Source organism: Perca flavescens, chromosome 20 (genome assembly GCF_004354835.1).
Source record: "Perca flavescens isolate YP-PL-M2 chromosome 20, PFLA_1.0, whole genome shotgun sequence".
NCBI lineage: Eukaryota > Metazoa > Chordata > Actinopteri > Perciformes > Percidae > Perca > Perca flavescens.
The window spans coordinates 22,047,867-22,064,490 of record NC_041350.1 but is presented as its reverse complement, the minus strand read 5'-3'; the positions used below and the strand labels follow the sequence as shown (position 1 = coordinate 22,064,490).

The 16,624-nt window shown below is 43.9% G+C and overlaps 1 protein-coding gene across 5 annotated transcripts in view; it reads right to left on the bottom strand.

Annotated features, from left to right (window-relative positions):
- fndc3ba (fibronectin type III domain containing 3Ba) overlaps positions 1 to 16,624 on the bottom strand; it is a 102,470-nt gene that overhangs the window by 42,354 nt on the left and 43,492 nt on the right. For 4 of the 5 annotated variants that reach the window (XM_028565546.1, XM_028565547.1, XM_028565548.1 and 1 more), the window contains 4 exons: positions 11,699 to 11,775; positions 9,314 to 9,545; positions 8,984 to 9,155; positions 8,663 to 8,793 (listed from right to left, as the gene is read on the bottom strand). In XM_028565546.1, the coding sequence (XP_028421347.1) occupies positions 8,663 to 8,793; positions 8,984 to 9,155; positions 9,314 to 9,545; positions 11,699 to 11,775 (612 nt within the window). Of the gene's footprint in view, positions 1 to 8,662; positions 8,794 to 8,983; positions 9,156 to 9,313; positions 9,546 to 11,698; positions 11,776 to 15,460; positions 15,471 to 16,624 lie in introns of those variants that run through there. The other variant, XM_028565550.1, reaches the window with a different exon arrangement.

Below are 16,624 nucleotides of genomic sequence, written 5' to 3'. Positions count from 1 at the left end.
TTTTTTTTTTTGCTTTTCTGTCATTTTGCCAACTTGTAGCTCATTGCTTCTAGAGGGCTGAATCAGGACCAAAAGTAGGACCACATTTAGGTTAAAAAATTTACTTGAATAACACTAGATTTATTGGCTGCATTACGTAGCTACTTACAGCCAAAACAATTCTACACTGAATGAGACGGCCCAATATTTTCTGCACTGTGAAAAAAAGTTGGCAAACCCACAAACTTTGTGACAGAAGTAAGAGATTTATTTAATGTTTCAGAAGACAAGTAATAAAGTTTGAAAAACACGACTGCTTTACCTCACCGCTGAGTGTTATGACTTGCTGTGGTTGCTGAGTCCAGCTGCTTAAGTGTTTAATATAGAGAACAACCACAAAGAGTTGATGCTGACGGCTGAAACAGAATCGCTTTCCAATGTAACTACACACACACACACACACACACACACACACACACACACACACACACACACACACACACACACACACACACACACACACACACACACACACACACACACCTATGTCCTCACTGTCCCTCACCTCCTCTCTTCTGTTTATGTGCTGCCCACGCACCCTAACTTCCTCTCCTCGTCTGACCTCACATCCTGTCTGAGTCTGACCGCCTGTGTTTGATTACCGAGGACAACCTGACGCAGCGAAGGAGCGCAACGGACAGCAGGAAAAGACGAGGAATTGAGGAGGGGGGCGCAGCAGGCCGAGCCAAAATCAGGCGAGAGGGGGATTTAGAGGAAGAAAGAGAGACGCTGAAGGACAGACTGCAGAGAGAGAGACAGAGAAAGAGAGAGGACAGGCAAAAGGAGTCTTTGTAAGAGATTAGGTACAAGGAAATTGAGAGACGAAGAGCGAGCCAGGGATCAGCAGAGAGAAGGAGAGAGGGAGGGGTGGAAGGAGAGAGGGAGGTGAGGGCTTAGGAGGATGTGAGGCAAGGATTACACACACACTTTTGTGACATCATCAGTAGGCGCAGAGTACATGCGCACCACTGGTCTCAACGTAGTAGTAGTAGTAGTAGTAGTAGTAGTAGTAGTTATAGTACTAGTCACTGCCTCCTTCAAAACTAGGATGGCTTTTCTAAAAGGCACCAAAGTACACTGGAAGTATTTTTGTCGTTGTTGATTTAATAGAGTTGTAAAGTGGGTGAAGCCACTAGTTCTTGAAATATTTTTCCCTTCCATAAATTTCAGCAAGAGAATTTACCTATAGTACACGTTTATCTTATGGCCATCAGTTTTAATTATTGCTATGTCTGTATGGTAAATATGAAGCTACAGCAAGCAGCCAATCAGCTTCGCTTAGCATAAAGTCTGGAAACGGGGGTAAACAGCTCCTCTGTCAAAAAGTTAAAAAAAAATCTGCCTACCATCATGTGGTGGAGCCATTTATTAACTTCCCGGACCATTCTGCTTGCTCAAATATGAAATCATCATTCATCTTCTCATCTAACTTTCAGCAAAAAAGTTAATAAAGTGTTTTTTCCTACTACTCAACTACTAATAAAATGGAATCAGGTTTCCATAAAGCTTTTGCCCACCGCTGACAGCACACACAACACTAATTTAAGCTCTGTGAATGAATGTTTCTTACCATAATTCTCCTTTGGATTTGTAGTTGACATCTCTGCAAAACATTATCTTTGATGTTTTATTATATTTTCTAACATAGTTGCTCATCTTTTGTACTGATGACACAACCATCATGCCTTTTCCAGCCTTTAAAGTGCTCCAACTTCCAGTCACCTATAATTGCCTAAATAGAAAATGAATTAGGCTTTTATTTCCAAAATCCTGGACACCTGAAACAACTTATCCACACTGGAACAAAGTAGGAAAACACACATTGGACTATTTGTAAGCGCACATTCACATTATTACTATACGTGAGCCTCATTCTGTTTCTATTTGTCTCATTCCTTACTCCCTCCCTCAGTCTTCCTCAAATACATGGGCATGTTTACAACAATCTTTTTTATTGTCGCACACCTACACACTCTATTAGTGGCTCCACTTGCATATAGAGCTACAGTAAAACTAAGGAGGAGGTTGCATTCCTCCTGCATGACGGCCTGTGGTTGTTAGACGCAGTCTGTCTGCACTGGGACAGAAAAAGACCTTTAAGGCCTGGAGAAAAAAAATTTGAAAAATGTGGCACTCATTCAGCCCCCACTCCACACACATCCAGGGCCACAGGGTGTGTGTGTGTGTGTTGCTGTAAAGGAACAAAGTGAGATATGATACCCATCTTTAGAAGCCTCTAATCAGGGAGAACAAAGCAAAGTAACGGACACTCAGCTGGAAGAAAAGGGACAGAGAGAGATAGATGTGCAGATGAGAGGGAGGACAGACAGACAGCAGAGGACAGAGAGGAAGGACTGGGGACAGAGTTGAGAAGGAGAGAGGAGAGGGAAGAGGAAAATTAAGGTAGAGAGGGGCACAGACCTTGGATTCCACACCATTATCATCTGCTACATAGTGAGCATTCCATCTGTTCAACAGCTGGGCCACACACACACACACACACACACACACACACACACACACACACACACACACACACACACACACACACACACACACACACACACACACACACACACACACACACACACACACACACACACACACACACACACACACACACACACACACACACACACACACACACACACACACACACACACACACACACACACACACAAGAGAAGTCGTTGGGACATGCCTGAAATTGTAGTTGTCATGGTGAAGGTTCAGTTCCCATGGCCAGGGCACTGATCGTTTAAAAAGGGGATTAGAGAGGGAGAGACAGACAGAGAGACTGGCACAGAGGAACAGAGAAGTAGCGTAAGAATGTGAAAGAGAGCAAATAAGTGCAGAAATATCTAACACTATTCAAAACACTATTTGTGTGTCGTTGTGTCCAAAATAATGAAATCCAAAGTCAAACTTAACCTGAAACTAAAATAAATAAGTCTCAGTATAAACACATGTAATTGCATTCTCCAATTCCCTGCCTTAACCTGATTTCTCTCAATAACCGGGTTTCATGTATGCATATAAACAGACGGAGAGACACAGACAGACCTTGTCCACTGCAGCCGTCTCACTGAGAAAAGAGATGAGCGCCTCAACTGCCAAGCGACACAAAAACTCTCTCCACTTTTCCAAGAAGAGCATGAATGTGTGCGTATGTATGCACGTGTTTATATAAGTGTGTACGTGCTGGGTACAGCGCAGCCACCTGGCCAGGCAGCGAGGGATTATGGGGGATGAGTTTCACAGAACCCTGACCCCATTCGACCCTGCTCAGCCCAAAAAGTCTTGAGAGAGTGACTGCAGACAGAGTGGAAGACAAATTCACACTCAAAAAGACAGCAGAAGCAGAAAGAGACTGATAGTGGCAGAGGAATGGAGAAAGGCTAACAAAGATACAGAGATAATAAAGACACAAGAGTAGGCAGATGGGTCGGGGACAGAAATGCAGATTGATCAAGTCTATGTCCCTACTATTGGAGATAAAGTACACGTTTATTTTATCTCCCATCCACACCAAGTTGTCCTTTATGACTAAAAAAAAAAAAAAATCTTCCTTCACTCACTTGAGCGCTTTATTTTATTATTTTGATGTTTCTTTTGTTGCCAATTGTTAGAAATCAATTTGCGTGGATGGAAAACATGAAATGGTTACATCATGTTCACACCCAGTGATACACAATGTGAAAAAGTAAAGGGTGGTCTCCAAATTAGCCCAATATTGGTCTTAAAATAGTCACGCAGAACCTTTCTATCCTCTCGAAATCTTTTTGAGCACTAAGCCCCAGATGCATTGAGTTTGTGCACTTTACTTACAACTTAATTAGTCACGTCAAACTCAGTTCTACCCCGAAGCAATTGAAAGGACTTCAAATATTATGTAACCCAGTTCTGGTTAATGCAGAGTGGCCGGGTGCCGTAGTTTGATAGTGTGTCACTTGTATCACAAGGTTGATTCAGCTGTATGGGGTAACGTCTGGTGTACTCATTGTGATTGGCGAGAACAACCTCCCCTTTTAATCCCACTAGTCCGGTTACATGATATCAGCGGGAAATACATTCCTCTGCTGGTAAAGCCATCCCTTGTTCTCTCTCTGTTTTTTTGTAAATCCCCCTCTGTTGACTCTTTAACTTCCCAATTTTGTGTCCATCACTTCTCTTCTTTCCCATTTCCTCATCTCTTTTTTTCATTCCCTCTTCTAGTCTCTCTTTTCCACCCCACTGCCCTCCATCTTGCCCTACAAACATGGCCGTATTTGGGTTTGTGGGAAGGGGTTGGAGTTTGGAGGGGGTGGGGGGGTGGGATTATTGCCATGGCGATCCACATCAAAACAGTCCAGTAAGCTAAGGGTGGGAGTGTGACACACTCATTTTCACATCATTTCCAGTCCTGTTACTACAGTTACAGCAGGAGGAGCTGGAAGAGGGGTTTGATGTTAATATAAGCGCTGAGTCATGACTCGGTCAAAGGCCACTAGAGCTAACGAGGATGACATCACCAAAACATTACAGGACATTGTGCTTTTATAAGGCTGTTTTTACCACCGCTAATTGTTGTGAGTTCTGATTTAATTAGCACTGCTTCTTCATTAGTAGGAAACTGCAGCATGAATCTGACTTCCTACAATGTCTTGTTAATGGTCACCTGATGTTTTTTAATGCCATCTTTAAACTTTAAAAACACATTATTTCTCTACAAATTTAGCAAAAGCACATTATTCCTTTTACAAATGTAATGCTCAGTTCATAAACAATTAAACACGCTCTTGCAGTTCTTAGCTTATGGATGCTAATGTTAGCGCAATGTAGCAAACTTTAGATAGATACTGCTGTTAAGTCAGTTCACTTACTTAATGTCTCCTCTCTATTCTTGTGCTTCAGTGACACTAGATATGTTTTAGCATTTACAATTGTAATAATGATAATAATAATAATAATACATTTTATTTATGGGTGCTTTTCATAGCACTCAAGGACACCTTAGGGCGCTGACACACCAAGCCGATTATCGGCCGTGGGACAGTCTGGTGAGGTCAGTGAGTCAAATCTGTTCGGTGTGTCCCGTGCAGTCGTCCGTCTGGGGGCTGTCGGCGTTCATTTTGGCCGACCTGACATGTTCAGTCAGCGGCAGGGCAGTCGGGACTCACCCGGGAATGACGAGCGGAATGAGGTGACTAGAGTCTCTCAAAATCTGACGAAAATCTTTTAAACTGACCTTTGTTGAGCTGAAATGAAGACAGATTCAGCAACTGCATGGCCAGAGAGGAGGGAGTTACAATAATCAATACGGGAAGTGACAAGAGCGTGGATGAGAGTAGCAGTATTATTGGGTGTAAGTGATGGACGAAGGTGGTGTATGGCGCCTAAGTGAAAGTAAGCCGACCGGGTGAGATTATTGATGCGTTTTTCAAAAGAAAGTGTGCTATTGAGGATGACACCGAGGCTTTTGACCTGAGTGGAAGAGGGGACTTTGGAATTGTCGATGAAGTGAGAAATGATCCTGTTATTGTCACTTGTGGCCACATTGGTTTTTCACCTAAAGTTAGCTTTGTGTTAAAGGTGCTGCGAGAACATATCTTATTATGGTAAACTTCAATAAAAGATTTTAATTTATTTAAAATAAATAAATAATAATTAAAATTTAATTAACACAGTCTGCCAGGCACTGTAAGTTCCTCTGGTAAATGGGTTCCTGTTCAGGTTAAACCTTGGTTGGATGGTATTGTAGTTAGTTAATCTAGTCCAAAGCGAAGAATGTGCCCAGAACTGACACAAGATTACATTCCAGGAGGGTTTTCCTTATTTCAAAACATGCTTCTTAGTTGGCACATTGTCATTATGTTTGGCAATGAAGAAAAATCTTTAGAAATGTATTTGGTCTACAGTCACTATGTCAACACTGAAGATATATGAAATGCTTTCCCTTATTTTTGTTGCTAAGAAGATTGTGCAACTGAAAATAACATTTAAGGAATCACTCAGTGAAAGTGCACTCAGGAAAAATAAAGTAAAACTAGTTCTAGATCATTTCAATTTAAGTTAAATCCATAATGTCCTAAAATCCCATTCACCAGAGCCAACATGGCGGACACAGCAGTCACTGCGCACATCTGGTTTCTCCTGAATTCACAGCACTTGGCACTGAGGTAGAACCAAAGATGGAGGAGCTGAGGGTGCTGGCCCATCTGTTTCTGCTGAAACCCCAGTTTCTCTGAGTGAGAGACAGGATCTGCGGTGGTGATGATGCAGAGCCAAGATGGAGGAACAGAGGGGACGGGGCCCACATCTGTTTCTGCTCAGCAAGCAGCTCAGTTTTGAGGATAACGGCCAGTAGAGCTGGCTTTACTGGGGAATGGACACAGTGCTCGCCAAGTCAGCCTGCTGCCTTACTGGCACTGGGGCAATAGCCACACACACACACACACACACACACACACACACACACACACACACACACACACACACACACACACACACACACACACACACACACACACACACACACACACACACACACACACACACACACACACACACACACACAGCAAGGGCAAAGCGAGGCGGCTGTGTGTGTGTGTGTGTGTGTGTGTGTGTGGTATTCTGGGTTGGACCATACTTGGACGCGCCGGGCCAAGCAGCAACTTTGTCGGAATGTTTGTACTCTGCTTTTTAACTCTCTGTCTCTATCTTTCCATCTCTCCCTGTGATGTAGGAGTTCTGTTTTTCTTTTCTCTTTACAAACCTTCTATCCATCTCCCTCCTCTCTCGACTAGCCTTCAAATCTTACATTTCTCTCCTCTCTCTGTTTGCCCCCACTACCTCCCACCAATCCTCTGGACCCTCATGCTCCGATTGTTTTGCAGGAAGCCCAGTCACGGGGTGCATGTGTGTGTCTGTGTGTTGATGTGTGTTGTGTGGTACTGTACATCTAGCTGACTCAGCCTGATCGCCAGCCCAGTACTGAGACCCTGGCAGACCAGAACAGACAACCGAGGACATGCTGACATGCTATGTCTGTCATGTGTGTTTTTGTGGTTTGAGTACTACAGTAGATGCCACATGAAACTATGATACTCACAAGCTGAGCTGTCGACCTTGCTTTCCTTTTCCTGCTTTGGCTATGTGTTCTATGTCAGCCTGCTATGTGTATGTATGTGTGTGTGTGTGTGTGTGTGTGTGTGTACTGTAAGACGTTGTGCAGTCTCCCCCACCGCCTCATGTGCGTGTGTGTGTGTGTGTGTGTGTGTGTGTGGGTGTGTGTGTTTTGCATTTGCAGATGTCCAGACTTGCACATGCGCTACGCTCTATGAAAATATGTGTGCAGGTGTAAATGCATTTGAGTGTGTGAGCAATAATACTGATTAGATTAAATCATCAATGACATATTTTTAATGGGTAAATGTTCTCACTTAAATCTATTGGTATCTAGTCATCTAGATAACAATGTAGTCAGCTGAGCTGATATTTATTAATATTCCTCTGATCCAACACCATGCTGTGAGGGACTAAAGCAAAGTTTTATGGGGAGGGTAAATTTAAAGAAGAGTTTGACAGTTACAGCAAGGGAAGAGATGAATTAATGTCTCTTGTTATGTTTTTCTGTCGTCACCTCTGCGGATAACTGTGTGCGTTGTGTGTGTGTGTGCGTGTATGAGTAATAACTCATACATAAATACGTGTCAAAAGACATGTCATTAAAGAGGAACAGTACCACAAGTGTGTGCGCGCGCCCTCATGTCTTTGCACATGCACTTCTTTCTTTGTGTGTGTGTGTGTTAAGGCTGAGCTGTGGTGTCTAAATCTCGAAGCTCAAAAGGTTTCCTTCATCTCAAGCAGTACTCTACAGGTATGTGACTCCCTCTCCCGTCTCTCTCTCTCCCGTCTCTCTTCCCCACCCCCCCACCCCCCCACCGTGGCTCAGCCTTCACCAACAAGGCCAGTATTGTAGCGAGGGTAAAACGATAGCGCTCAGGGACAGGTTCAGCTATGTGGTTACCCAGACACACACACACACACACACACACACACACACACACACACACACACACACACACACCTTCACCTCAATGAGGCTGCCTACATCCATTCATTTTTTTTTGATGAATTTTCTGTGAGAAAAACAGAGTGAGATAAAGAGAGGAACGAAAGGTGTGTTTTATCTGGCCCGCTTGAATGCAGAGGGGCTGAGGTTGAAGAGGACAAAGACTGTCACAGAGACCGAGAGAGAGAGAGAGAGAGGTCAGCGGGGACAGAAGAGAGTCCTTCACAAAGAAATACGAGCTGGTTTGGTTGCATATTGAGATATCCACTATTATGAACATAAAAAGGCCTGACTAGCAGCTGATTTAGCTTTTTTGGGGATTTAGCATCTGTGTCGTGTGCTTTCTGGAAAGGAAAACATCCAAACCTACTGTGAACAATTGTTGCTGTTCATCAGCAGTGTGTGCCAGTCTCTGGAATTGCTGTGTGTGTGTGTGTGTGTGTGTGTGTGTGTGTGTGTGTGTGTGTGTGTGTGTGTGTGTGTGTGTGTGTGTGTGTGTGTGTGTGTGTGTGTGTGTGTGTGTGTGTGTGTGTGTGTGTGTGTGTGTGTGTGTGTGTGTGTGTGTCCTACCTTGTGTGTGTGTTTCTGGTTCACTGTTTCGTGGACTGCTGCGGAGCCGTCTCTCTGGCTTCTTCCCTCCTGGACTGCCGAGTCCGCCCCCTGACCCCACTGACCCAAGCGATGGGGCATGTGATTTGTTGCTGCATCCCAAATAAAGTTACAACAGTGTTAGACACAGAAGAAGAAGAAAAAAAATCACGCCAGCCACAATTTATGAAATATGAATCCATATTTGCGACCAGGAACAGTTTTGACCGCAGTGAATGACCACTTGAGTTGTTATTGAACTACATTCTCAACACTTGATGGCCACAGAAGCAGTATGGTCACCTGTATCCATTGTGTGCTGGCCCCAGGCTGCCCTTATAGAGCGTGGAGGGAGGGGAATTAAGTCGGTTCTGTCGCTCTAGTTGTCTCTGTTCCTTTATCTTTTTGGGCTGGGGCTTACTGTATGTCTCCTCTCTGCCTATGTAGTTAGACATCCCATAAACTGGGATGATTTCTGAAGTAGAGGAGATGAAAGAAGAGAAGAACATTTATGTCCGAGTGAATATTTGTACAAAGCATATTTTAAATTGGATTCATAATTTAATTTGTAACTCCACATCAATCCCCTGATTTCTTTGGCAGTGGCATTAAGCCCAGTCAGCATGTCAGTACCTGGATCGCCATACATGGGGGGAAGGTGGTGCTGGTAGTACTGGTGGGGGGGCAGCTCCCCAGGGCTGACAGGGGGGTAGAACGAGTGAGAGTTGGGGATGAAGTGAGGGTGAGTCAGGTATGGGGGCAGGTGGTGTGTGGGGGAGAGGGCCGGAGAGTAGGAGGGAGGGTAGCATTCTGGAGACTGGGGGGTCACCACCACCCGGCGGACCCCTGTGTTATCCTCCAGCACCTGCAGGAGAGAGACAAGAAGTGAAAGGGAGGTGAGTGTAAGAGAGGGGTAAAAATATGTTTCAGGAAGTCACAGTTCACAGTTAACAGTACACTTGGAAATTTTGCACACAGCTCCAAAATGGCATTTGTACCCACAAATCAAATGAGGTCAGTAAAGTGCACACAGCGTGTGATTGCTTTGTACGTTGCCGAGTGGAGGGTTCCCTGGATAGTGCTCGCTCAAAGTGGTTCATGGAATCAGTTTGTATTTTATTACTTAGTTTCAATTTGGCATCTGGTACATGACATTAAAACGTCATTTGAGTCAAGAGGCTAAAGTACAGATTATCAATTAATCAATTAATTATAAGTGTAGACTCCTCTAGTTTCTACATGTGATTTATGCCGATATAAAATAAAGGAATAGTTTAACACTCTGGGCTATTGACTTAGACGAGAAGATTGATACCACTCTTATGTCAATCTTATGATCAACCTTATCGTCCAACTGTTGCAGAGAAAGCGAATAAGCATGTTTCTCAAATTGTCAAACTAGTCCTTTAATATTCTAATATTCTTTATATCTATTTTTAAAGATATTTTAAAGATTCAAAAGGTCCTAGAGCAGCTGCTCTTACAAAATTATGCTGTCAATCATTTGTGCAAGAGCAGGTGCCCTGACTGTCGAAAGGTGGATATATAATAAAGGAATGAATGGCATAATCTATTTAACAAGTGAGACATTGTGCTAACAGGATGCTATGGTCGTTTAGGGGGTGAAAACAAGTGCCGCTATGTTGTCATCAGATGGTCTGCAGATTCCAATAACGACACGTTTCAAAAGGAGTGCCTGTGCCTCAAATTAACATAGATTCCATACATCTATTCACTTTCACGGTCTAGGATACACACACACAACCCCCCCCCACCCCCCAACTATTCAGACACTTTCACAGGCCTGCATTCCAAGCAGAGAGCGAACACACACACTCCTTGCAGAGAGGGGAAATCATCTACTGGTCTCTAACAACAACATCAACAACATCAACAACATTAACAACATTAACAACATTAACAACATTAACAACATTAACAACATCAACACACACACACACACAGAGAGAAGCAACAGACTCTGTGCCAGAATTTGACAGACAGAGAGAGAGAGTATTAAAGGGGGTCAGGATGGGAGGAAGAGGGTTACAGAACTAACCCGAGTGAGAACAACTGAGAGAGGGGGAGAAGAACAAGAGGAGGAGGAGGAGGAAGAAGAGGAGGCCCTCCATCAGCCCCTCAAACCCCCTCCTCTGCTGCCGAGGAGAAAAACAGAGTATTTACAGGAAAACAAGGGCAAAGTCCCGACATGAGCACATGTGGATCCGACCAACAAACCCACGCAACATTTACTGGCAAGGGGACACACACACACACACACACACACACACGCACACGCACACGCACACGCACACGCACACGCACACGCACACGCACACGCACGCACACACACGCACGCACAGACACACATTCCGAATAATACAAACTGGAAGGGACGTACAAATATGCATGCACATGTGCACACACCCACCCACCCACCCACCATTACAATGTAGCCATTAGCAAAAACCACTGAGAACACACACACGTGCAAAATCCATCTGTCAATGCACTACTTTCCACCACCGCAGTGCTCTTTCTCCATCCATCCCTTCTTTCACCCCTCACCCCCAAAAGCCTACCCACCCAGTGCCTGTCTCCCCTATCAGGCTTATTTATGTAAGAGTGACAGTGTTTCCCGCTCACACTTGGACCAGTCCCTACTCACACATTAGTGGACCCACACACATGCAAACACAAACACACACCCACGGTGAGCCAATGACCTGACTTCCATTGGCATAGAAACACAATCCGACCACATGCAGACCACAGCTGTACTTGTAACACTATACTTGTGAGGACAGACTATTGACTCGTTGACTTGATGATTCAATAACCTTTAACCCCTCCACAGCAGTAACATGGCAAACCCAACATTTACTCAATTCATGGCAAACTTATTTTTAAAAGCCTACTGATACAATCCTCACTCTGGGAGATTTTTCTCATCTTACTGTTCTTGTGAGGACATCCAATAGAGAACACACACTTCTCAACACAAACACACAAACTAACCTGTGAGATGTATCCTGGGGGTACATGGATGGGGGGGATTGACCCATTCGGAGACATCATGGGAACCTCAGCAGGACCTGCAGGGGAGGAGAAGAATTCTTCATTTAACCAGGCAGCTGAAGAAAATTCTACATGTGTCAATCATTGGGGGGGGTGGGGGAGGGCAGGCCAGCGTGAAGTGTGTGTATGTCGAAATGCCCTTTTTTCCATTGAATCAACTTGTACCAAAGGTAAGCCCTTATATCTGGCAAATAGATGTAAAGGTCTTGGAGATGCTGATGTCTTTAGCATTATGATGGATGGAACTAAAAAAAAAAAAAAAAACTCAGCTCTGAAGAAGAAGCAAGAAAATCTAATAGAATTAGCAGATTGAAAATGATGTTGACTTTTCCACAATTCATGCCCCCCCCGCAATCTGTCTCCAACTCTCTCTTCCTCCGTCTCTCTGTGATGGAGGTCTGCAGCTGGTAAAGTCATTGGGACCCCGTTGGGACAGCTGGAGGCAGACTTGGCCTTCGAATAAATCACACCGCGCACACACTCACACACTAACACCATTACTACCTACAAACACAAGTATGTAGCGCTGCAACTAACGATTATTTTCCTTTTTGAATAATCTGTCAATCATTTTATCAATTAAGCGACTAGTTATTTGGTCTATAAAATGTCAGGAAATGAAAATCAATCCAAAGCCCAAGATGCCGTCCTTGAATGTCTTGTTTTGTCCACAACTCAAAGATATTCAGTTTACTGTCATAGAGGCATGAATAAACTAGAAAATAATCACATTTAAGAGGCTGGAATCAGAGCATTTCGTTTCATAAAAAAATGAATGAAACGGATTAATCGATTAATCTTTGCAGCTCTACAAGTATAATATAATAGTTTTGATCAAATGTCAGTTGAATATTCTAAACATGATTTCCTTTAAAGGGTCATTTTGTCCAAATTACAGAAACCCCAAAATATTTGATCACTTGGCTCTGGTAGCTAAACTAAGGCTTTTTTCCTTTTGAAATTTAGGTGAAATGACCCTTTGACTCCTTTTTTCATCCATCCCTTGCTTTTCTCTCATTTCCTCTCTCTTTATTCCATCCATATATCCATATATTCTTATGTCACACATATTTAACTATTCTTCCCTCCATCCACACCTTCACTCCTCTTACTCACTCCATCCTGCTCTCCTTTCCCCTTATCCTCCTTCCAAATTTTCAGGAATTTCTCCTGCATGATCCTCCTCTCTTTTCCTCTGTTCATCTATTACTCACATCAAGTCCCTCTTTTCATTTAAAAATATTACTCACTTCATCCTTTCCTACTTCATACTTATTTCCCTAATTCATTCTCCACCCCCTTTTTTCTCCTCTGTCTCTCTCTCGTCACCTTTTCTAAATCATCCCCTCTTTCCTTCCATTCCTCCATCTCTCACCCACCTCCCTGACCTCTTACCAGCCAAACAAACAGGTAACGGTATAGCAAACACACACACCTACGCACACACAAACACAACCTGAGCAAAGTGTGCAGAGTGTGCGTGTGTGTGTGTAGTGAGTAGGTCACAGGTATGAAGAGACAGACCTCTTTCAGTCCTGTCTGCTCCCCTACCATGGAGACTATGAAAGTCCTCATTGAGTAGAAGGTCATAGCATGGGGAGAACACACACACGTTACTTTCCATCACTGCTCATAGCACACTTTACCTCTTGCTCGCACACTGTCCCAAATACACACTTTCTCGATGTGTCTCAGTCGCCCCCTCTCAGACACACACACACACACACTCTTGACAAACAGACGTGTGTTTGGACAGTCTCTGCTGCCTCTGTGCTCTTCACTCAGCAAACAGCAGCATTCCTCTGCTCTCACACACACAGAACATTCCCATCCCTGGCCCCCAGGACTGGACCCAACAGGCTCAACTACCCCCCAACCCCTCCCCAAAATACAAGACCCTCTTTGTCCTGCTACCCTTCTCACACACACACACACACACACACACACACACACACACACACACACACTCACTCACACACTCACACACTCTGCTGTAAGTCATATAGTATTAGACTGTTTGCCATTTTGAATAGTTCAGGGTAATCAAGCAGATGAACGTGTGTACTCAAGTGGTTGTTATTGTGCCCATGTGTGTAAAAGTGAATGTGGTCTATGATCCACACTGCGGTAACGTCACTCTCTCGTCTTGCCTCCAGCTTTGCCCTTTAAGCACCACAAACACAGTCACGACTTCCTCTGCCTAATCCTGCTGGAATCCCAGACAACACAGCCCCAAAAAAAAAAAAAAAAAAAAAAAACCTTTCTCATCTTCCATCTGCTGCCTCTTCCGCTTCCGACTACCGGAGAGGTCAGGTCAGAGATCAGTTATGAGGTCATATCCTGCATGTGGGATGACATCACTAAATTACCTGAGCAACTATAGGGAATAAGCATGTAAGTGTGTAATCTGGCCATTTGAGGGGCACCAAGGGGGTATCCGGCTCCGGTTGATAATTTCAAATAGTTTCCAAAAACAAAACGAGACCAGTGTTTCTCATAATTACAATAGGACCACGTATCCCATGAACCCTGGTGCTCGGCCCTTCTCATTCACTGCCTACATGCAATTCTCAAACAACAAAAAGTATAAGTCTGTGATAATTTAATATTACTACTAATTGGCTTTCATTTTTATGTTTAAAAAAAGGATCTTACTCTTTAACAGAACGGTCGACCTCCTTAGAAATCCTTTCTATAATGTTGTCAGACACTTAGAATATTAATCTGAGCCTGTCAAAACGAGCACTTTTGTGAAGGTAAATACAAGCTGGACAATTGCCCTATTAACTTACATTGTAGCTTGTTTCGCCGCTGCAGACGGCACAATCTTGCTTAATACTGGACCAATGTCAAAGATTGTTGTTCCCACAGTCACTTAGACATAAAAACATAGGAAAATAGGGTTGAAAAAAAAACGGTAGTTACCCTTTAAGTTGTACTATACCACATCAATGATTTAACATTCCTATTGTGATGGTCATTGAAATAAATGTGAGGTCTGTGGTCAGATGTGCATTCATTTCAGGGGGTCAGTGACGTGTGCACATATTTGTTTGAGAGCCCGCTGTCTAAAGCATCCAAGGGAAACCACATGAATGATGACAAGGCACTGTAACAAAGACAAAACAACAACACCGACACACAGGGGGAAGAGCTGACAGGAAGGCGGATAGGTGTTGTTATATGTTTAATACGGACTCAGTGCAAAAAAAAAAGAAGAAGAAAAAAAAGAACACCTTCTTGTGATTTTGTCCAGCTGCCTGTGCATACATTTGCCTACATACACAGACACAGGAGATGATGCAACATTTCATCAGATGTTTCATGATACAGCTGTTAAAGACAGCTGCGACTGGGCCCCAAAGCACAACACACACACACACTCAAACAGAGTCCTGGTCTCACACACGGCCAATAACTTACATCCGTAATAATGCACTAACTTATGCACACTGCATAAACACACTCATCTATTGATCAACAGTGCAGACAGTGAGTGTGAATATTGAAGATCAACTGTGTGTATCAGTTGGTGTTCTGTCCGTCGAACTGAAGCAGTATTTAGCTTTTTAAAAGAAGTGAAACACTTTGTCTCCTTCCCTTCATTTCAGCCCTGCACATGTGGTGACCACATTGAAAGGAAACGCAGACCCTCTTGGGAAGGTGTGTGTGTGTGTGTGTGTGTGTGTGTATCAGACCAACCAGAGTTTGTGAGCTGACATGCATACAAAACAACTGGACTGGATGGATTTCCATAAAACACGTTACTAAATAGAGAAAGATCGTTAAAGTACAACACACACACTCTTTGTATACCCTATCAGCGCCCCATGGAGGCAGCTGTCCAATCTAGATGGGTATTCGTATTCCTGTGTGTGTGTTTGTCTGGGTCAGTTGTGATGTGGCGTTGCCTGGAAGTTATGTAAGCATCAGCAGGGTAATGTTATCTGTCCTCAGAGCTCCAAGAGCAAGACACTCCCACGACAGCTTCCTCTACTGCCTGGCCAACACACACACACACACACACACACACACACACACACACACACACACACACACACACACACACACACACACACACACACACACACACACACACACACACACACACACACACACACACACACACACACACACGATGGGAAGTTTAGTGAAAAAGAAGGAGAGAGAATAAAAAGAGAGATAGAGGGGCAGGGGACAGAGGAAATGTGGGAGACAACTTTAAAATAGCATTGTACAGTATCTACACATCCCGGATTAGTGCTACATACACAGACACACAAATACACACACACACACACAAGAGAGCCCTTCGGTCCATCTCCGGTGAGTCAAGACCGGCGGACATCTTTGCCGGGGGCCGGGTGAGGCTCAGTGATGGAGGAGGAAGTCAGGACTTCCTGCGCTGCCCTGCCCTCAATAACGAGTCAGAAACTAACACACACACACACAACACACACACACACACACACACACACACACACACACACACACACACACACACACACACACACACACACACACACACACACACACACACACACACGCTGATCCTGACTATGTTCTGTGCGACAGTCTGTAATTTGAGCGAGCTGCTGATTTGCTGTGGAATGTAAATCATAAGCTGGAAAGTTGCTACGTTTGAACACTGGGTCTTACTGTATGTACATAGTGAGTGAATGTGTGTGTGTGTGTGTGTGTGTGTGTGTGTGTGTGTGTGTGTGTGTGCACGCGCAGGTATGTGTAAGCACATTCCTGAGGAAGAGTGAGACCCTCGATTTAAGGCCTCCAAGCTCAAAGTTACATAACAGTGTCATAAGAGAACGAGGACAAAGCATTCTCCGTTATGCCAGCTGATGAAACTAT